Here is a 21,317-nt window from a genome sequence, read left to right as displayed (position 1 = left end):
CAGCTTGGGTATTTGTTTACCTAACTATTCATTTGTCTACCTTAATTCCATGTGTAAGTAATTTTTTAAAGTTTTTAGGGTTTCTCTTGTTCTCCATTCTTTTTATTTTTAATCGGCTGAACTAGTGTTGTGCTGATATATTTTACTCTTGGTTTTTTGAAGACTTTCATTATAGGTTGTTTAAAAGTTTTCTTCTGCTTCCTGCTTTGTTTTTATTTTATTTTCCCATTGTCTTTTGTTGGTTGGTTGGTTGGTTTGGGTCTCTTTCATGAAAAGAAATTCTTCAAGTGTCCTGGGACACTTTGTGGTCCATTTATCTTTTAGAATGAATCACTAAAGACTGGGTAAAAGCTATGTGGGCATGCATGAGGCTTGCTTATTGGTGGTCCTTGCTATAGGGATAAGGCTCTGAGCTGGCCTTTTTTTTTTCTTTTTATTTATTTATTTTTATTTTATTTTATTTTTTTTATTTTTGACAGGCAGAGTGGACAGTGAGAGAGAGAGACAGAGAGAAAGGTCTTCCTTTTGCCATTGGTTCACCCTCCAATGGCCGCCGCAGTTGGCGCACTGCGGCCGGCGCACCGCGCTGATCCGATGGCAGGAGCCAGGTGCTTCTCCTGGTCTCCCATGGGGTGCAGGGCCCAAGCACTTGGGCCATCCTCCACTGCACTCCCTGGCCACAGCAGAGAGCTGGCCTGGAAGAGGGGCAACCGGGACAGGATCGGTGCCCCGACCGGGACTAGAACCCGGTGTGCTGGCGCCGCAAGGCGGAGAATTAGCCTACTGAGCCGCAGCGCCGGCCTGAGCTGGCCTTTTAATGGAAGAAACCCCAAATGTCAGATATGTGGACTAACACAAATGTCTTGAACTAGACACTGACCTGATTACACAGGTGGGGAGAAGGTGTTCCCTAAACATTCGTCTGACACTTCTTACTCTTGTCCATAGTCTCAGCTGGCCCTGGGAGGAAGCCGAGGACACCAAGACCTCCTTGTCCATCCTTTTCTCGGCTCTGCCTGTCCGGGGTCCTCCTGAGTCTCTCAATTTGTACTGTTCTGTCTACTGGGCCGTTTTCCATCCCATTCCAGCTCCCAGAATGTTACTGCTATCCAGCCTGCTACCTAGACACTACCTTCCTCTTCTATTTCTTTCTTTCTTTCTTTCCTTCCTTCCTTCTTTCTTTCTTTCTTTCTTTCTTTCTTTCTTTCTTTCTTTCTTTCTTTCTTTCTTTCTTTCTTTCTTTCTTTCTTTCTTCCTTCCTTCCTTCCTTCCTTCCTTCCTTCCTTCCTTCCTTCCTTCTTTCTTTCCTTCCTTCTTTCTTTCCTTCCTTCTTTCTTTCCTTCTTTTTTTTGACAGGCAGAGTGAACAGTGAGAGAGAGAGACAGAGAGAAAGGTCTTTCTTTTCCATTGGTTCACCCTCCAATGGCCGCTGCAGCGGGCGCACCGCGCTGATCCGAAGGCAGGAGCCAGGTGCTTCTCCTGGTCTCCCAAGGGGTGCAGGGCCCAAGCACTTGGGCCATCCTCCACTGCACTCCCTGGCCACAGCAGAGAGCTGGCCTGGAAGAGGGGCAACCGGGACAGAATCTGGAGCCCCGACCGGGACTAGAACCGGGTGTGCCAGCGCCACAGGTGGAGGATTAGCTTATTGAGCCACGGCGCCAGCCCTCTATTTCTTTTTTAAAAAGTTAATTCATTTATTTGAGAGGCAGAGAAAGCGCCCCTTCAGTGATTTGTTTCCCAAATGCCCAGAATGGCCAGGGCTGGGCTGGGGCAAAACCTGGGAACCGGGAACACAAGCCAGGCCTCCCACACAGGTGGCAGGAACTGCACTCGCTGAGCCATTCCTGCTGCCTCCCGGAGTCCACGTTGGAGGAAGCTGGAGTCCAGGCCTGGAGCTGAAGGCAGACACTGAGGGGGTGCAGGCACCTTAACGGCGAGGCCAGACTGCGGCTCCCCATCCTCTGCTTTCAATCCTTGTACCTTGGTGTTCCTCTGACTCCAGTTACTCTTCTTTTAATGGAGTTTTGGAAGGGAGAAGAGATCAAGCCTTGTAATCAATAAGCTTAGTTAGCCTGAAGTCTTCTGAATTTTTAAGTTGCAGGCTTACACGCTGGATAATCCAGTCTCAAACTCTCCTCCTTGCAAGTTCCAGGGGCACCACGATTCCACTGTCTTCACCATCCCACTGATGTACTTTTTACCCCCAGTATCGTTACAGCTGAAAGACTGTGACCCAGGGCTCCTGGGTCCTTCCCTGTCACCTCCTCCGTTCCTTCAGGTGCCCTCTCTGGATTTAGGGCTCCTTTATAATGCAAATAATTAGTGCAGAAAGGTTCTAAATGTATCTTCTCCATAGGTGTTCACATTATGGGGAACAATATAAGTTATTGAGTTGGTTGGTTATTTTATTTTATTTTATTTTTTGACAGGCAGAGTGGACAGTGAGAGAGAGAGACAGAGAGAAAGGTCTTCCTTTTCCAGTGGTTCACCCTCCAATGGCCGCCGCAGCCGGCGCACCGCGCTGATCCGAAGGCAGGAGCCAGGTGCTTCTCCTGGTCTCCCATGGGGTGCAGGGCCCAAGCACTTGGGCCATCCTCCACTGCACTCCCGGGCCACAGCAGAGAGCTGGCCTGGAAGAGGGGCAACCGGGACAGAATCCGGTGCCCCGACTGGGACTGGAACCTGGTGTGCGGGCGCCGCAAGGCGGAGGATTAGCCTAGTGAGCCGTGGCGCTGGCTGAGTCGGTTGGTTATTTATCAAAGGAAACTTAGGGCGAAAAACAAAGATTAAAGAATTGTGGTTATGGCCGGTGCCGCGGCTCACTAGGCTAATCCTCCGCTTGCAGCGCCAGCACCCCGGGTTCCAGTCCCGGTTGGGGTGCCGGATTCTGTCCCGGTTGCTCCTCTTCCAGTCCAGCTCTTTGCTGTGGCCCGGGAGTGCAGTGGAGGATGGCCCAGGTCCTTCGGCCCTGCAAAAACCCGCATGGGAGACCAGGAGGAAGTACCTGACTCCTGGCTTCGGATCAGCGCTGTGCGCCGGCCGCGGCGGCCATTGGAGAGTGATCCAATGGCAAAGGAAGACCTTTCTCTCTGTCTCTCTCTCTCACTGTCTACTCTGTCAAAAATAAGTAAATAAAAAGAGTCAGGTTATATCTAACACATAGTTACATTTCTGTGAGCTCTGACTGTGAGACCGTAGGGTTGCCACCAGCCACATGTGGCAAAGGAGCCAGCAAAATGCAGATACTGTGAAGGAGAAACTGCACTGAAAATACTCCAGGAGGTGGGCCTGTGGCACCGTGGTTAAAATGCCACTTGGGATGCCTGTCCCATATGGGAGTGGCTGGGTTTAAATCCCGCTCTACTTTCAGTCCGGCTTCATGCTAATGAGCACCCTTGGCGGCAACAGAAGATGGCCCAAGAATTTGGATTCCTGCTGCCCATGTGGGAGACGCAGCTGGAGTTCAGGGCTCCTGGCTTCAGCCTGGCCCAGCCCCAGCTACTAAGGGCATTTCAGGATGAACTACAGACAGAAGGTTCTCTCTCTCTCTCTGCCTTTCAAATAAATAAAATATACAAAAATAAAAAATAAATAAAATATTTGAATTACAGTCACAACTCTTTTAATGATGGGTTTATACTCTGGGAAGTGCATCAGGTGAGCAAACATCACAGTGTATATTTACACAAGCCTAAATGGTGTCAGTCACTCACCTGACATGGCCTCTTGATGTGATCATTCTGTGAACTCAACGTGGGAGGCATCCAACATCACACGGCATACTGTTTCACAGTAAACTTCTTTTACAGGTCGGAGTATAGACAGAAGAGTAAACACATATAGCAGTAACGTGGTCATTTCTGTATCAGACAGTGCGTGCTATCAATAATTGTACATGCTATACTTTTATAGGACGGGCACACAGTAGCTTTATTTACACTAGTGTTGTGACAGAGACTTGCTTAATGTATTGTGCGCTGGTATTCCAATGGCTATGCTATTACTAGGTGATAGGAATTCTTCCACTCCATTGTATGTCATGGGGCCAGTGTTACGTGTGTGATCTGCTGTTGACTGAATTATTATCTAGAGCATGCCGGTAATTTAAACTGAAATCGAAATAGGCACACACGGCTAGTGGTTATCATACTGGACAGTAGAGCTCTAGAGACTTACAGAAATTCCCCCTTTCTTCATTGCATAACGTTGTCTAGGAAATGACGGGGGTTAGATTTTGGGGCTTGCTTCCAATGAAGGCAAGCATTTAAATGCACAGATCACATGTGAAACAAAATAATTGAATGTGAATAGTTTTACTTATTTTTATATAATAGAGAGATAGATTAAACAATATGAAAACACATTGGAAATAAAACATAGAAAAATATGTTGACATTAATAGATGTAGAGAGGTGAAAGAGGGGAGCCTGGCACTGTGGCGTACTAGGTAAAGCCTCTGCCTGCAGTGCCGGCATCCCAGATGGGCACCAGTTCAAGACCTGGCTGTTCCATTTCCGATCCAGCTCTCTGCAATGGCCTGGGAAAGCAGTAAGAAGATGGCCCAAGTCCTTGGCCCCTGTACCTGCGTGGGAGACCTGGAGGAAGCTCCTGGCTCCTGGCTTCAGATCAGCCCAGCTCCAGCTATTGCAGCCATCTGGGGAGTGAACCAGTGGATGGAAGACCTCTCTCTCTCTCTCTCTTTGCCTCTCCTTTTCTCTCTGTGTAACTCTGACTTTCAAGTAAATAAATTAATCTTAAGAAAAAAAAAAAAGAAGTGGAAGAGAGAAAAACACAATATATTCTCGTAGGGATTCATCAGAAATTATATATGACTGAAGGAGAGCCCACTATCACTGGTCCAGCAGTGGCTGAATGTGAAGCCATTTTTTAAAAAGATTTATTTATTTATTTGAAAGTCACAGTTACACAGAGAGAGGAGAGGCAGAGAGAGAGAGAGCGAGGTTTTCCATCCGATGGTTCATTCCCCAATTGGCCATAATGGCTGGAGCTGCACTGATCCGAAGCCAGGAGCCAGGAGCTTCCTCTGGGTCTCCCACATGGGTGCAGTGGCCCAAGGACCTGGGTCATCTTCTACTGCTTTTCCAGGCCATAGCAGAGAGCTGGATCAGAAGCGGAGCAGCCGGGTCTCAAACCAGTGCTCATATGGGATGCCAGCGCTTCAGACCAGGGCATTAACCTGCTGTGCCACAGTGCTAGCCCCCGTGAAAACATTTTAAGGTCAAATCCTGGGCTCTCAGAAAGAATAACGTACGTTGTATCCAGAAGATTCCAGTGTATGAAGGATCTTTTAATTGACCCAAGTTCTCTTTCTATTTAATAAAGCTATTGTTGAAATAGAAGACAGGTGCTATTTTAGCTGAAGAGCACAGTCTTTCAGAGGTAATCAGAGAACATTTGAAACATTTGCCCTTTGTTTTAATACTATTCTAGCATGAGCAAAACGGTTATCTGTTTTGTGGGGATGATTAGTACAGGTTCTCTGTCTTACAAAGAAATGAAACAGACTGTTTATAAAATAGGGGAGGAGGGCAGGCATCCGGCCCAGCACTTGGCATGCAGTTTGTGATGCCTGGGCCCATGGCCGCACGCCTGCACTGAACTCCCACATCTGGTTTCCCATTTCAGCTCCCCGTAAGTGCAGACCCTATGAAGTCTCAAGAAACTGACTCAAGTGGTTGCATCCCTGCCACTCACATGGGAGACCTGGCTTGAGTTCCAGTTCAAGCTTTGGCCCAGCTCAGTCCTGGTTGTTTTGAGCATCCAGGGAGTAAACTAGAGGATGCAAGCACCCTTGTCTGTCTGTCTGTCCATGTGTCTGTTGAAAGAAAAATCAGGTAACACATACAAAAAGAGAAAATAAGAAACTCATTTAGCTAATTGCTCTTCCTTTCTCTGTCACTCTGCCTTTCAAATAGATGAAAATAAAAAATAAATGCTGTTTTTCTTTTATTTTTTAAAAAAGATTTATTTATTTATTTGAAAGAGTTACACAGAGAGAGAAAAGGAGAGGCAGAGAGAGAGAGAGGTCTTCCATCTGCTGGTTCACTCCCCAGATGGCTGCAACAGCTGGAGCTGGGCCAATCTGAAGCCAGGAGCCAGGAGCTTCTTCCGGGTCTCCCACGCGGGTACAGGGGCCCAAGGACTTGGGCCATCTTCTGCTGCTTTCCCAGGCCACAGCAGAGAGCTGGATCAGAAGTGGAACAGCGGGACTTGAACTGGTGCCCATATGGGATGCCGGCACCGCAGGTGGCAGCCTTACCCACTATGCCACTGCAGCAGCCCCAATAAATGCTGTTTCTAAAAGGGCAGCATACAAGTGAGCAGTGTCCTGCTCCAAATTATTTATATTGTATATAGCTAGATAGATATATAATTTATTTACTTTCGTCTACTTGAAAGGCAAAGTGACAGAGAGCATGCAAGAGACAACAAGCGCCCATCTGCTGGTTTACTTTCCAAATGACCACGACAGCTGGGACTGGGCCAAGCTGAAGCAGGAGCCAGAAACTCAATCCAGCTCTCCAACCGCTTGAGCCCTCAACCTGTTGCCTGGCATTGGCAGGAAGCTGGAATCCGAAATGGAGCTGGGACTCCAACCCAGGTCCTTTGATGTGGGATGTAGGGCTCTTAACTGGTGCGTAGACTGCTAGGTCAGATGCCCACCCTCTGGGCCTGATTTTGAGCAATGCTTTGAGCTCACTGGGTGGGAAGGCGCCGTGGCAGAATGTGTCGACACACACAGGACACTTTCAGTTTGTGTTAGGCTACAAATGAGCTGTCAGGACTGGGGACTGGACTCTCCGCCCTGGGTCCCTGCCCTGCCCTAGGGCATTCTTGCTGTGGGAGGAAACACGGTCATGATTTAGAGAAGTAATACAGCTGGAAATGTGTCAAAAGTCATGTCAAGTAGAAGAACTTGAACATAAGGTTCAGAAGAAAAATCAATCACGGAAAAGCATACATTGTTTCAAAAAACAAAATCAGTGAAAAACCAAAAATAGCCCAGGATAGTAACTCCGCCCCATGAACGCTTTTAGATAACAAAGTGACAATTCTGCTCAGAACTAGAGTATTAATTATGAGCACAAACCAGGAATGTCTTATGATTTCCTTCTAGCTTTGGGTCTCACATCCTCAAAATATTCCGTTTTTCTTTCCCATTTCTCCCTCCTTTTCATTTTCCCTCCTCTGCATGTGTGGAGGGTAGGGCAAGGAGCAGGAGATGGTGTCGGGAGTGGGGCTGACACGGGCAGCCAGGGACAGTGACCTGAGTCTGAGCCGCAGGTCTAGGCGCAGGTGACCTAGCCCAGCGCAGAAGCAGCGCTCACGCCGATAGCCCTGAGGGTGCGGCTTCCCTTCTCTCCCCTAGAAGATATGTCTGATGTTTCTCATTAAATCCACGGCCATTTCGGCCAGTCCCCTGCCACAGGCCACGGATGGCAGTGACGTTTTGAACGAGCTGCGTACTTTCATGTCTGGATGTTTGTCACCCCACAGCACGGTGTGCTGTGTGCCCGAGCGCACATGCTCTTTCTAGACTGCCCAGGAGAACATTGAGGGGACAGCCATGGTGAGAGAGGGCCAGGGGTTTGTGTGCTTTGGAGGGAAGGATGTGTCCTAGCTCAGGAAGGTCTGCTTTCCCCAGTGTGTGTGGCCAAGGGCCCTAGCCAGAGGGGCTGGCATCCAGAGAGCGCCATCGTTGGGGTATTTCTATGCCCTGAGTAGCAGAGCTATCCTGTCTGTGAAGTTCCTTTCTCTTATCTCCCTGCTTTTCACCTTTCAACTACAGCAGAATAGTTTCAGCTTCCTGCCAGTCATAGTCCCCTTCTAATTGCCAAAGTCTAATTACAGAAAAAAAATTTTTAAAGTGGCCAGCACTGTGGCATAGTAGGCTAAGCCTCTGCCTGCAGAACCTGCATCCCATATGGGCTCCAATTTTGCTCCTCTTCTGATCCAGCTCTTTGCTGTGGCCTGGGAAAGCAGTAGAAGATGGCCCAGGTCCTTGGGCCCCTGCACCCACGTGGGAGACCTGGAAGAAGCTCCTGGCTCCTGGCTTCAGATCCGCCCAACTCCAGCCATTGTGGCAATTTGGGGAGGGAACCAGCAGATGGAAGACCTCACTCTCCCCTCCTCTCCTTCTCTCTTCCTCTCCCAACACTGACTTTCAAATAAATGGATACATCTTTAAAATATATATAAAAATTATCAGTTTTATGGGCTTGTGCTGTGGCATAGTGGGTAAAGCCGCTGTCTGTAGTGTCGACATCCCATATGGGTGCTGGTTCAAGACCTGCTGCTCCTTTTCTGACCCAGCTCTCTGCTATGGCCTGGGAAAGCAGTGGGAGATGTTCCAAGTCCTTGGGCCCCTGTACCTGTGTGGGAGACCCAGAAGAAGCTCCTGGTTCCTGGCTTCAGATCAGCCCAGCTCCAGCCATTGTGGCCATTTGGGAAGTGAACCAAATAGATTTCTCTCTCTACCTCTGCCTCTGTGTCTCTGTAATCTGCCTTTCAAATACATAAATAAATACTTAAAAATTATCAGTTTTAGAATATTTATTAACATTCTAATCAGATCTTTATTTGTGTTGCCTTGGATAAGAATCATTTGCATTATAAAACAGATTATAATGGTTTATAATTATAAAACATACTACCTGTTTTCTGTAAATTATATTTTTTTTAATTTTAATTTTTTTTGACAGGCAGAGTTAGACAGTGAGAGAGAGAGACAGAGAGAAAGGTCTTCCTTCCGTTGGTTCACCCCCCAAAATGGCCGCCACGGCCGGCGCTTTGTGCCAATCCGAAGCCAGGAGCCAGGTGCTTCCTCCTGGTCTCCCATGCAGGTGTAGGGCCCAAGGTCCTGGGCCATCCTCCACTGCCTTCCTGGGTCACAGCAGAGAGCTGGACTGGAAGAGGAGCAACCGGGACAGAATCTGGTACCCCAACCGGGAGTAGAACCTGGGGTGCCAGCGCCGCAGGCGGAGGATTAGCCAGTGAGCCGCAGCGCTGGCTATGTAAATTATCTTTTAAAGTGCTCCAGGATTTTTGGCATATACTAGTATACCCATAAGTACCACCACAGTTTCCAAAACATTTCCTCACTCCCATATATAACACATTAATCGTGAATCGTAGGTGGGTTAATGCATGTTCGTTAATTCAGCTGAGTCTGATCTTCTATTTCATCTTCTTTGGTCTAACACGCTGGCTGGCATCTGGTCCCATACGCAACACCCAGCTTCTTTCCCGTACACATCGGCGGGATTTTCCCACTTTCTTCACATATCACCTGTTTTCTCTCACCTCCTTTCGGGCTGAACTTGCACTTGTCCTGGGCTCTGTGGCGAGTTTATTCTTTTACTTAATTATTTTCATTTTATTCCAAAGGCAGAGACTCACTCACCAAATGCCTGCAACAGTCAGAGTAGGGCTGAGCTCAAGCCAAGAGCCCCCAACGCAGGTGATGGGAACCCTGAGTACCTGAGCCATCACCTGTGGCCTCCCAGAGTGTACACTGGCAGAAATGCTGGATTGGAAGTGAAGGATCCAGGACTAGAACCCAAGGATTCATCGATAGGGGATGCAGCATCTTAACCACTGTACCAGACACCTGCCCCATATTTACTGCTGTTTGGTTCTGGGATCTAGGAGGTGCAGTGGGGCTGGGCTTTGCAAAGGGGCATCCGAATGGGAGGCCAAGGCCACAGTGAACCATCTTCACATAAATGGAGCCTAATTTCTTTTTCCAGGGGTGGAGGGACTGCTTCTGTAGGCTCAGGAAGGCTTGGGGTTTGGGAATTAGACTTTGTGTTTCCATCACAGATCTCTGGTCCTAATCCTTCCCCCATCTGGGTCCTAATCTTAGCAGGAGAACTTCCTGTGGTTAACTGCTTAACCTTTGCAACAATTCCATGACCTGCAGTTGTGTTTGGGATCTGAGCATGAACCCTGCCTGTCCTGTGGTTAAAACAGATAAAGAATTTTCTGAATTTCACCACATCTGTACCTTGAGATGCTAAATACTTGATGCTGATCCTTTTTGTTATTTTTGTAAAGTCAGATATAGTCATCCCATTTTACAATCTTGGTAATTATCACTGTTGCCCTAGCAACCACGTGCAACAGTGGCAAGAGCCCCCAAAGTCTTAGCTCCCACTGGCCCCTCACACCATCCCCAGTGCTAACCTGCAGAATACTGCCATACTTGCATCCTTTTGTTCTCTCAACGTATGCACACATGTGTACACAGTCACAATTCCACGTGTGTTTCTGGGGGTCATGCTTGGTATTAGTAGAGTCTCATCGGGAAACTAAATCCATCTCAGAATGGTCGATGAGACCCACTGCTGAACAGTTGTGGGCAGGATTAGGGAAGCAGCTGAATGAGTCTGCTAGGACATTCAGAAGAAAATTGCATAGACTGGGGCCGGCGCTGTGGCGTAGCGGGTAAAGTGCCGCCTCCAGTGCCAGCATCCCATATGGGCGCCGGTTCGAGTCCTGACTGCTCCTCTTCTGATCCAGCTCTCTGCTATAGCATGGGAAAGCAGTAGAAGATGGCCCAACTCCTTGGGCCCCTGTACCTGCGTGGGAAACCTGGAAGACGCTCCTGGCTCCTGGCTCCTGGCTTTGGATTGGTGCAGCTTCAGCCGTTGCAACCAATTAGGGAGTGAACCAGCAGATGGAAGACACCCCCCCGCCCCGCCTCTCCTATCTCTGTGTAACTCTGACTTTCAAATAAATAAATAAATCTAAAAAAGAAAATTGTATAGACTGGGGATTTGAACAACAAAAATTTATTCTCTCAAAGTTCTGAAGGCCAGACGAGCTGGATGAGTTCCTTAGAGTGTCTACACTGCAGGCCTCACTCCTGGCTTCTGGAAGTTTCTCGACCTGTGTCAGCATCACTCCAGTCTTCACACGGTGTTCTCCAAGTGTCGGTCGCGTTTCCCTTTTTCATAAGGACACCAGTCACAGTGGGTTAAGATCCACCCGAACGACTCATCTTAACCAGCTCCTCTGCAATGATGTGTTGCCAGACAAGGTCGCATTCTGGGGGACTGAGCACTAGGACTTCAGTGCAGGATCCTGGGGGACACGACTTAACCCGTGACACCACGAGAGGGTGAGGAACCCCAGAGATAAGCGAAGGCAGGGAGCTGTTGGCCCCTGTGCCGCACGTTCTCGAGGGCCTCTTCAGATCCCCTCTCAACCTTCTCCACCTTCCTGTGTGGCCAGGAGGCTGGCCCCCGCTCACAGCGGCTTCTATATGGTTTGGGGAGTGGGAGGCACAGGCAAAGTTGTCGGGGGCTGGAAGCATTCCTCCCATGCCCTCCCAACTCCTTTCATATCCCTCTCTATGCCTCCATCATGTTTAGTATTTGCTAGGGAAGAGCTTGCTCATGTTTAAAATGTGTGTGTGTGTGTGTATGTGGATTGCTCCAGCTTTTGTACAGTTAGTAATAATCGTTGTGTGCCAAGTGTTTGCCAACTCCTTCACTCTATAACGGGATACCACAGACTAGGCAGTGCATATAGAACAGAAATTTCTTTGGCTCATGGTTCCAGAGACTGGAAGTCCAAAGGCATGGCCCTGTGTCAGGCAAAGGCCTTCATGCTGTCTAATCCCCTGGTGGAAGGTGGAAAGGCAAGAGAGAGCGAGAGGGAGGAACTTGCTTTTTTATTTAATTTAATTAATTTATTTTTTAAAGATTATTTATTTGAAAGTCAGAGTTACACAGAGAGAGAAGGAGAGGCAGAGAGAGAGAGAGAAAGAGAGAGAGAGAGAGAGAGAGAGGTCTTCCATCTTCTGGTTCACTCCCCAATTGGCCGCAATGGCTGGAGCTGAGCCGATCCAAAGCCAGGAGCCAGGATCTTCTTCTGGATCTCCCATGTGGGTGCAGGGGCCTAAGGACTTGGACCATCTTTTACTGTTTTCCCAGGCCATAGCAGAGAGCTGGATTGGAAGTGGAGTAGCTGAGACATGAACTGGCATCCATATGGGATGCCAGCGCTTCAGGCCAGGGCGTTAACCTGCTGCACCACAGTGCTGGCCCCAGAACTTGCTTTTGTAACAGATCTACTCTTGTGATAACTGGCTCAAGCCCGAGAGTGATATTAGTCCACTCATGAGAGCAAATCACCTCTTTATTAGGCCCTACTTTTTTTTTTTTTTTTTGACAGGCAGAGTGGATAGTGAGAGAGAGAGACAGAGAGAAAGGTCTTCCTTTTGCCATTGGTTCACCCTCCAATGGCTGCCGCGGCTGGCGCGCTGCGGCCGGCGCACCGCGCTGATCTGAAGCCAGGAGCCAGGTGCTTCTCCTGGTCTCCCATGGGGTGCAGGGCCCAAGGACTTGGGCCATCCTCCACTGCACTCCCTGGCCACAGCAGAGAGCTGGCCTGGAAGAGGGGCAACTGGGATAGAATCCGGCGCCCCAACCGGGACTAGAACCCAGTGTGCCAGCGCCGCAAGGCGGAGGATTAGCCTGTTAAGCCACGGCGCTGGCAGGCCCTACCTTTTTAACACTGTCACATTGGGGACTGAGTTTCCAGTACATGAACTTGGGGAGACACAAACCGTAGCACTGCGTACTGCAAGTGCTTAAGTACATCCCACACCTGGATATTCCTATAAGTGAGGTCCTGTGATCACCCCATTTGTAGTGGAGTAAACGGAGACCTCAGTGTTGCCCCAGGTCAAGGTCGCATAGCTGCCTAGCAGCAGTAGCAGGATTTGCTGCAGGGCTGCCAGTCTCTCGGGGCTGCCTCTAACCGCAGTGTCGCATGTGCTCGCCCGACCACCAGACATGCTGTCGCCTGCTTGTCTGCACGGCAAAGCCACACTCATTTTTCAAGTTCAGGTCTAGCAGCAGCTTCTGTGGGGCTTCCTCAGTCCCCCTCCCCAGGAATGAGCGATTGGCCATTCATTGTGTGCATCTCACCGCCTGTTCTATCACCCTCCCCGAGATGCCAGATTTCCTACAGGTGAGTTCTTGAGAGCAGGCCCATCCACCCATTCCTCTCTGTGGTTCCAGGGCCCGGCAGCGTGTCTGAGTGGGAAGGGCCAGTGCATGTTTCTGGAAGGAGTACTTCCTTGCCATTCCTGCCCATTCCCTACCCACCGGTTCTTGTCTGCCGGGTCTGGCCTGGGATTTTCTGAGCCCCTGCAAACAGCTTCCACAGTTCCCAGGTATCTCGTGGGGAATTTACTCTACTTCCCCATTCTGTCCTGGTTCACAAGCAGGTGTTGTCAGGGATCCCTTTGTCAAAACCCAAGGGATGTTTTGATGGGGTTTTTTTTCTTTCCTCTTTGGCTAGGGTGTCGGACTTAATTACCTCCCCCATGGAGATTGCTTGGAGGGCTTCCAGCCTGTTCCTGGCCAGCTCATACTTTTTTTTTTTTTTTAAAGACATAACTTTTAAAAAAAAGACTTATTTATTTTTATTTGAAAGGCAGAGTTACAGAGAGAGACACACACACACACGCGCGTGCGCGCACACGCACATAGATCTTCCACGTGCTGTTTGACTCCCCAAGATGGCCACAACAGCTGGAGCAAGGCCAGGTGGAAGCCAGGAGCCTGCAGCTTCCTCCAGGACTCCCAGGTAGGTGGCAGAGGCCCAAGTAGTTGGGCCATCTGCTGCTGCTTTCCCAGATGCATTACCAGGGAGTGGAATTGGAAGTGGAGCAGCCGGGACTTGAACCGGCAACCACATGGGTTTGGTGTTGCTGGGCATGGCTTAACCTGCTACCCCACAATGCAGGCCCAGGGAAATACTCCTGGAACCGCCGCCTCCGCATTTCCCACGGCTCCTTATGACCGTCACCTGCTCCATACCTTCAGCGTCTCACTGGCCCTCAGAAGAAACAGCACTGGTTTTATTCCTGGGCAGGGACCCAGAGAGTGGCTCTAATATTGGTAGGATCCATGCTCCTAGGGAGATGTCCTGGGATGATGCTGGTCCACTTGTCTCAGGTTCCCACACTGCATGCTGATCCATTTTGGCAGCTTCAAAAATCAAAAGCACATATTAAAAGTATAGAGATGGTGCTAGCGCTGTGGTACAGTGGGGTAAAGCCCCGGCTTGCAGTGCCGCCATCCCATATGGGCGCCGGCTTGTGTTCCAGCTGCTCCTCTTCCAATCCAGCTCCCTGCCTATGGCCTGGGAAAGCAGTAGAGGATGTCCCAAGTCCTTGGGCCCCTGCATCTGCGAGGGAGAGTCAGAGGAAGCTTCTGGCTTTGACTCAGCTCAGCTCTGGCCATTGTGGCCATTTGAGGAGTGAACCAGTGGATGGAAAACCTCTTTCTCTCTGCCTCTGCTTCTGTCTGTAACTCTGGCTCTCAAATAAATAAATAAATATTTTTAAAAAGCATTTAAAAAAAAAAGACTGCTGCTTTTAATTAGATCTTTAAGCAAAAACGAACGGAGGAAATGTTTGAGGTGAAAGATATGCCAATTATCCTCATCAGTACACATTGTATACCTGCATTGACCTAATACATTATACTCTAAACATGCACAATTATCTTGTCAACTAAGCTGTTACACTTGAACATAGTTTTTCATTTTAAAGCTTTTTTTCTATAAAAGTTTACCATTATTTCATTTTTTGAAATTTATTTCCCTTATTTGAAAGGTAGAGAGATATGGAGACCTGTCACCCACATGCCCACAACAGCCAGGGCCGGGCCAGCAGCTAGGAACAGGAGTCTCCCACGTGCATAGCAGGGTCACAAGTACTTGAGCCAGCACCTTCTGCCCGCGTCCAGGGTCCAGGGTGCGCACTGGCAGGAAACTGGCTGGAAAGGGAGCAGGGGGGACTAGAACCAGGTACTTCCCGCAGGGGATGCTGGAGTCCCAAGCAGCGCCTGCACCTTTAGGCCTCATGCCCGCGGCATCTGCGACCTTAAGCGCGACGCTGTTCCACACACTGCGCTCTCCCGGTGCGCATTCTGGGCTGCCCGGGGTCAACGCGCTAGGCCGGGCACCCTGCACCCGCGACAGGGCCAGGACGTCTCCCCCGCTGTGTGTCCCCGGCACCTCCGGGATGGGCTCCCCGGAGGCCATCCCTGCTCTCCCAGCTCCCGCCCCCGGCCCCGCGCGCGCGGGAGGCACCAGCAGGGGAGGGGACCTGGCAGCGGGATCGGACTTCCTCCCTCCGCTCCGGAACTGTGCGCGGGAGCGGCCGGGACGCGGAAACCCGGGAGGCGCCGCGGGAGCCGGCGGGCCGGGCGCGGGGCCGGGCGCGGGGCGGGGCGCGGGGGTGGGGCCGGGGCCGGGCTGCGCGCGGCGAGCTGCGCCCCCGGACTCCGCGAGCGCTGGGCACCGGCCGGGCTGCGGTCCGCGCGCGCAACCGCCGCCGCCGCCTCCTCGGGAGCAGGCTCGGCCGGGTGCGGCGGGCGGGCAGGGGCGATGGGGGCGCGGTGAGCCGGGGCCCCGCGGGCGCGGCCGGACCGCCGCGATGTGGCTCAAGCCCGAGGAGGTGTTGCTCAAGAACGCCCTGAAGCTCTGGGTGACCCAGAAGAGCAGCTGCTACTTCATCCTGCAGCGGCGCCGCGGGCACGGCGAGGGGGGCGGCCGCCTCACCGGTAAGGGGCGCGCGGGGCGGGCGGGCCGGGGCCGGGCCCGGGCCTCGCTCCCCGGCCGGGCCGCGGCCAGCCCCGCGGCGTCGCAGGTGGCGATGTCGTGGTTGGGGCGAGGGGAGACGCCGGGGCCCGGACGGCCCTGCCTGGAGCTTGTTTTCCTTTCTTACGCGTTTTCTTCCAAGCTCGGGTCGAGGTGGAGGCGGAGGAACTCGCGGGCTGGTGCATTTTTTTTTTTTTTTCCGGGCGAGTCAGGTGCGGTGGACACCTGGGGGCCCGATTGGGCTCGGGAATCGAATTGGAGAAACGGTGTCCGGAGCGGGACCCGAGGGAGCAGTGCGGGCCGCGGTGCGGGTCCAGGTGACAGTGGGGTTGCGCCCCGGGGCCGCCCCGATGCTCCCATCTGGACGCGCCCGCGTCTCCAGCTGGTGTCTCCGCACCGGCGACCAACCCCGCAACGGGGCCCGCCCGCGGCTCGGGAGACCCGGCGATCGGGCGTTTGGGCCTGGGACCAGTGTAGCTCCCCGAGGGGAAACCGAGCAGTTAGCGAATCCTAAACTCATAGAAAAAAAAAAAAAAAGGCTTTGTGAAGTTGATGTAAAAGAAGGCATTTGTTTCTCTGGAAGTTAGGCTCCAAAGGTTTTTTTGAAACCGAGACCAGCTTGGGTTAGCTGGGACCCTTGCTTATACAGAGCAGCGAACGAAAATTCAGTAGTAGCTAGGATCCCTACATGACATGTTGAAGTTTCAAGAGAAGGGACCTTGTATGACCCTCGTTCAGCTGAGCAAGGCTGGAGTACTCACAGGACCAAGCTTGTGTCCCTGGCTAGTGGCTGGGCACTCAGTCTGCCCGGAGCCAGCCTGGAGAGGGCTCCTGGGGGTGGAGTCTGGTGGGCAGACAGATCCATGGGACCTCAAACAGCAGGGCCAAGGGCAAGGGGAACCAGCCTTGCTGGCCTCGGGCCTCTCAGAATGCGAGCGGTTGGGTTTGTTACTGGGCAGTGGGGACGGCTTGGGTAGCAGGTGCGCCTTGGGAGGGGGGAGACCGCTGGGCTGTAGCCGGCCCCTGGGCAGCACAGGGGTGCTCATTCCCTGGGCTCGAAGAATTGGAGGTAGGTGGTGCCCGGCGATGTGGTCAGCAGGGACGGGGCCAGAGAGGCTTGTCCCCTTCCCTTGAAGGGCAGCGTGTCTAAATTTCTTGTGTGTGAAGCAGGTTGCCTGTCCTTCAGATGGTCTCCTTTGTAGAGGGTGAGGATGGGGCCTGAAGCTTTGTGACTGTTTGTCCTGCAAACACTTCTGCACATGGCCTGCGGGGCATGCTGTGTGCACCGCCTTGGGAAAGACGTCCAAGGGCAGGTGACACTAGGTTACTCACCACCTAGCAGGGATATGGGCCTGGACAGAGCAGGGCAGAGCTGCCTAGATGATGCCTGTCCAGAGCCCAACTCTGATGAGCTCAGAATGACATGGTCCCCTGCCTGTTGTGATCTGTCATCACCAGGCTCCATGTTGTCATCAGACCTGTGGCTTTGGCTTTCCTTCGTGTTTCCTTTGGGTTGAACTCACGGTGAATATACAGAATTTTTTCTTTTTAAATTTATTTGAGAGGTAGAGAGTTACAGACAGAGAGAGGGAGAGACACAGTGAGAGGCCTTCCATTCGCCGGTTCACTTCCCAAATGGCTGCAATGGCCAGAGCTGGGCTGATCTGAAGCCAGGAGCCAGGAGCTTCTTCCGGGTCTCCAACGCAGGTGCAGGGGCCCAAGGGCTTGGGCCATCTTCTACTGCTATCCCAGGCCATAGCAGAGAGCTGGATTGGAAGAGAAGCAGCTGGGACTCCAACCAGCACACATATGGGATGCTGGCGCTGTAGGTGGAGGCTTAACCTACTACGCCACAGCGTTGTCCCCAGGAATTTTCTTAAAGAAAACAAGACCACTCAGAAAAAGGCCCAAAAAAGAAACCCACAAAAAACAGGGCACTGTGCTTTGTTTCGTGGAGACCAGAACCTTCTGTGGACTGTGAAAGGATGACCTTCCCTCTATAGCTGGACACTTTGCCTTTGGGTGTTTATCTGGGAAGCAGGCAGTGTGGCTGTGCCCAGGTGACACAATCCTGACTCTCTGCGTCCCCCCTCCCCCGACCCCGGGCTCATCTTTGTGGGGCTGCCTAGGAGCATTGTAAAGACAGGGCCCATGGGACGTCCGGGGCAGCTCCATGTTGCTGGCAGCTTTTGGAAAGTGTACAATTCTAATTTGGTAGATGTTTAGCCATTGGTTTTTAAGAGTTTAACACTTGGCTTGTGTTTATGAAAACAATGGGGGCTAAGGTGATAAGCAGTGCGGCCCACTCTAGAATTTGGAGAGAATCAGGTGGAGTTAGTGAAGAGGAATTAGAAATAAAATGTAAGGGAGCAGTCATCAAGAACTGTTGTTTTTTTTTTTAATTTTATTTATTTGGAAGTCAGGGTTACACAGAGAGAGAAGGAGAGGCAGAGAGAGAAAGAGAGAGAGAGAGAGAGAGAGAGAGGTCTTCCATTCACTGGTTCACTCCCCAATTGGCTGCAGCTGCCAGAGCTGGGCCGATCTGGAGCCAGGAGCCAGAAGCTTCTTCTGGGTCTCCCACGCGAGTGTAGGGGCCCAAGGACTTGGGCCATCTTCTACTGTCTTCCCAGGCCATAGCAGAGAGCTAGATCGGAAGTGAAGCAGCCGGGACTTGAACTGGCGCCCGTATGGGATGCCAGTGTTGCAGGTAGCAGCTTCATCTGCTGTGCCACAACACTGGCCCCTGTAATGATGAATTTTTTATTAGATGGCCACAGTTTAAATGTACGGGATCTGGCAATTGCTTACCCGTACAACCATAGACTTCTGTTTTGCTGAGGAATGTAACTGACAGTCCTACTCATAGACACACGTTTACTGCCCACACCTCCAGCTTGATGTTTCCAGAGCCCTTTCTCACAGTCTGACCTATGGGCAGCACCCTTAGGTGTTTTCTTCATGGTTGCCCCCAACTACATCGCCTGTTTCACGCAGTGGTGCCCAGCACACAGTATAGGCTCAGTAAACAGTTGAAGGGAGCTAGGCCAGTGAGGCTGGGCACAGAGGCCCAGCGTTTCCCACTGAGGCCGAGCTCGGAGGGTGGGACAGGAGGAGCATGTCCTGCCTCCTCCCTGCTTCCTGTTTACCTGGCTGTCTGACCACTGGGACGCTGGAGAGCAGTGGGCTGGAGGCACAGTCCTCGTTCCTTTCTCTCCAGGGGGGAGGACCATGGCCCTGGTTGCCATGGCAGCCTGAAGGGCAGGTGCAGGTGTGGCCGCAGGGACCACTTCCTGGGGCCTTGCCTGGCCAAGGAGATCCCGGGCTCTGGGCACGCGGTGTGCTCCCTGGTTGGATGTTTCCAAAGCTCTGCTGACAGCGATTTTATTGCCCTGGGAAGGAAGTAAAGCCGTGTACACTGTTCACTTGGGTGCAGGCTCCAGCCGCTGAGAATGTGTCTTCTCCAAGTTCATGTGCACCTGGAGAACAAAGCCGGAGAGGCTGGCCTGTGGGAGGCAGTGGACAGAGGGAGGCGGCCATGGCCACCCCTCCCCCAGGGCTGCCTACTCACCTCCGGGATGTGCCCTCCCCCCAGATTGGGCTCCCCTTTTCAATGCCTTCTTATGTGCACCTCTGCTGGCTGTCACATGGTTTTCCCAGAGAGGTTAGCAGTTAAAAAGTTGTTGGGGCGGGGGTTTGGTTCATTGGTGAAGACGCCTGCATTCCACATTGCAGGGCCTGGGTTTGAGTCCTGGCTCTGCTCCTGACCCAGCGTCCTGCTGATGAGCACCCTGAGTGGAGTAGTGATGGCTCAAGTGGCCGGGTCCTTGCCACCCGTGTGGGAGACCTGGGTGAAGAGACTTGGCCCCTGGGTTCTACACTGGCTCATCACAGCCCCAGCAGTTGTGGGCATTTGAGGAGTGAACTAGCAGATGGACACTCTGTCTGCCCCTCAAAAACAAACAACAACAACAAAACAAGGGTTGTAAATTGAATACATTATTGATGTTTTTTACTTTGTAGAATGCTTGCCTTATGCCCCTGTTAATAACATCATGGATTTGTTGCAATGATGGTGATGGACTAAGCAATTCCCCAAACCGGGTCAAGGGAGGAAGTGTGGTGTATCAGAAAATAGTGCGAAATGCGGATTTTGCAGTCAAGATAAGTGTGTTGGTTACCAATCTGAGCTGAGAGGCCTTGGGCTGGTTCATCCTGTTGCTGTGAGCTTTTGTTACAACTCATCTGAGACAGGCACAGTAACAAAGTTTGCCTTGGAGGGCTAGACTCTGCTTTCCTGCCACCCCCACCTCCCCAGCATTGCTACCAGCTACAATCAGGGCTCGACTTTAATTGTAAAAAATGTACATCAAAGGCTTAGTTGTGCTTGGCAACTACTAGATTTGAAAAAAAGCAAAGGAAAGTAACACACACACACACACACACACCCCAAATAAGAGGGCTTCTGAGAATAAATATGTAACAGAGTCCATTATTGTGGAAGATATAAAAAATGGTCATCTATCTGTTATAAAGTACAGCATAAAGTACATGCCTGAGGTGTCAGTATCTCGTATGGGCGCCAGTTTGAATCCCGCTGCTCCACTTCTGATCCAGCTCTCTGCCCTGGCCTGGGAAAGCAGTAGAAGATGACCCAAGTGCTTGGGCCCCTGCACCTGCGTGGGAGACCCGCAAGAAACTCCTGGCTTCTGCTTTGGATGGGCCCAGTTCCGGCCATTTGTGGCCATTTGGGGAGTGAACCAGCAGATGGAAGACCTTTCTCTCTGTCTCTCCCTCTCTCTCTAACTCTACCTCTCAAATAAATAAATAAATAAATCTTTTTTTAAGTGCCGCATTTAGTAAGTGTAATTAAAAGATTAAAAAGAGTTAAGTAGTAGCTTGGGGTGAGCATTGCCCAACAGCCAACGGAAAGGCATTTTGCAGGGTTTGACCAGATGGAGGGAGAACTTCACTTTGGTGCAGAGTCTGATGGCTCCCGCCAAGCCTGGTGAACCATCTCCTGCCTTTGGAACAGGACCAGGGAGGGGGAAACAGACACTCTGGGGGAGTGGCTTGGGCTCAGAATGACTTTGTCTGAAGGACTTGGTCCTGGTGTTGCCTTTCTTGGCTGCTTGTGCCTGATATTGGCTGGAGTCCTGCTCAGGTAGCTGATGGTGGATTTCATTCCCACCATCCATGCAGGTCTGTGGCAGGGCAACCTGTTGCATTGTGTAGCTGGCTTTTATGTTGTCTAGTTTCCAGAAGCATCATAAGCAGGGGGAAAAAAAAACACAAAAACCACATATAAAGGAAGTAGTTTGATACCAGGATTAAATCGGTAAGAATTAAATAGGTAAAATAGGGTGCATCTTTTTAAGGTCTGGTAAGTCATTATGAAAATGTGAGGTTTCCAAGAGTTGCCTTTACTGAGAGCAGAATGAGGGCATTGTGTTTGTAATGAGATAATCAGAGGAGGCAGGACTGTGTCGCTCCAGGAACTAGTGAGAGGTGCAGACTGCGTGGGTGGCAGGCGGGGAGGTTCAGCCATTTCAGCCCAACTGGAACCCTTAGGAAGAGCTGCAAATAACTTAGGGCCTGGGAGCTTTTCAAGCATTTGCTTACTGGCTCTAAAGGGATAAAGATGTGTGCTCTTAGATCCACATTTTGGTGGCATT

The 21,317-nt window shown here is 51.2% G+C and overlaps 1 protein-coding gene across 2 annotated transcripts in view; it reads left to right on the top strand.

Annotated features, from left to right (window-relative positions):
• The first annotated feature begins 15,454 nt into the window (after positions 1-15,454).
• TBC1D8 (TBC1 domain family member 8) overlaps positions 15,455-21,317 on the top strand; it is a 123,669-nt gene continuing 117,806 nt past the window's right edge. For both annotated transcript variants that reach the window (XM_062209959.1, XM_062209960.1), the window contains exon 1: positions 15,455-15,608. In XM_062209959.1, coding sequence (XP_062065943.1) covers positions 15,482-15,608 — 127 coding nt within the window. In that variant the 5' untranslated portion in view covers positions 15,455-15,481. The remainder of the gene's footprint in view (positions 15,609-21,317) is intronic.

Source organism: Lepus europaeus, chromosome 13 (assembly GCF_033115175.1).
Source record: "Lepus europaeus isolate LE1 chromosome 13, mLepTim1.pri, whole genome shotgun sequence".
NCBI classification, from domain to species: Eukaryota; Metazoa; Chordata; class Mammalia; order Lagomorpha; family Leporidae; genus Lepus; species Lepus europaeus.
Note: the sequence above shows the minus strand (reverse complement) of the source record. Positions and strands in the feature narration are given on the sequence as shown.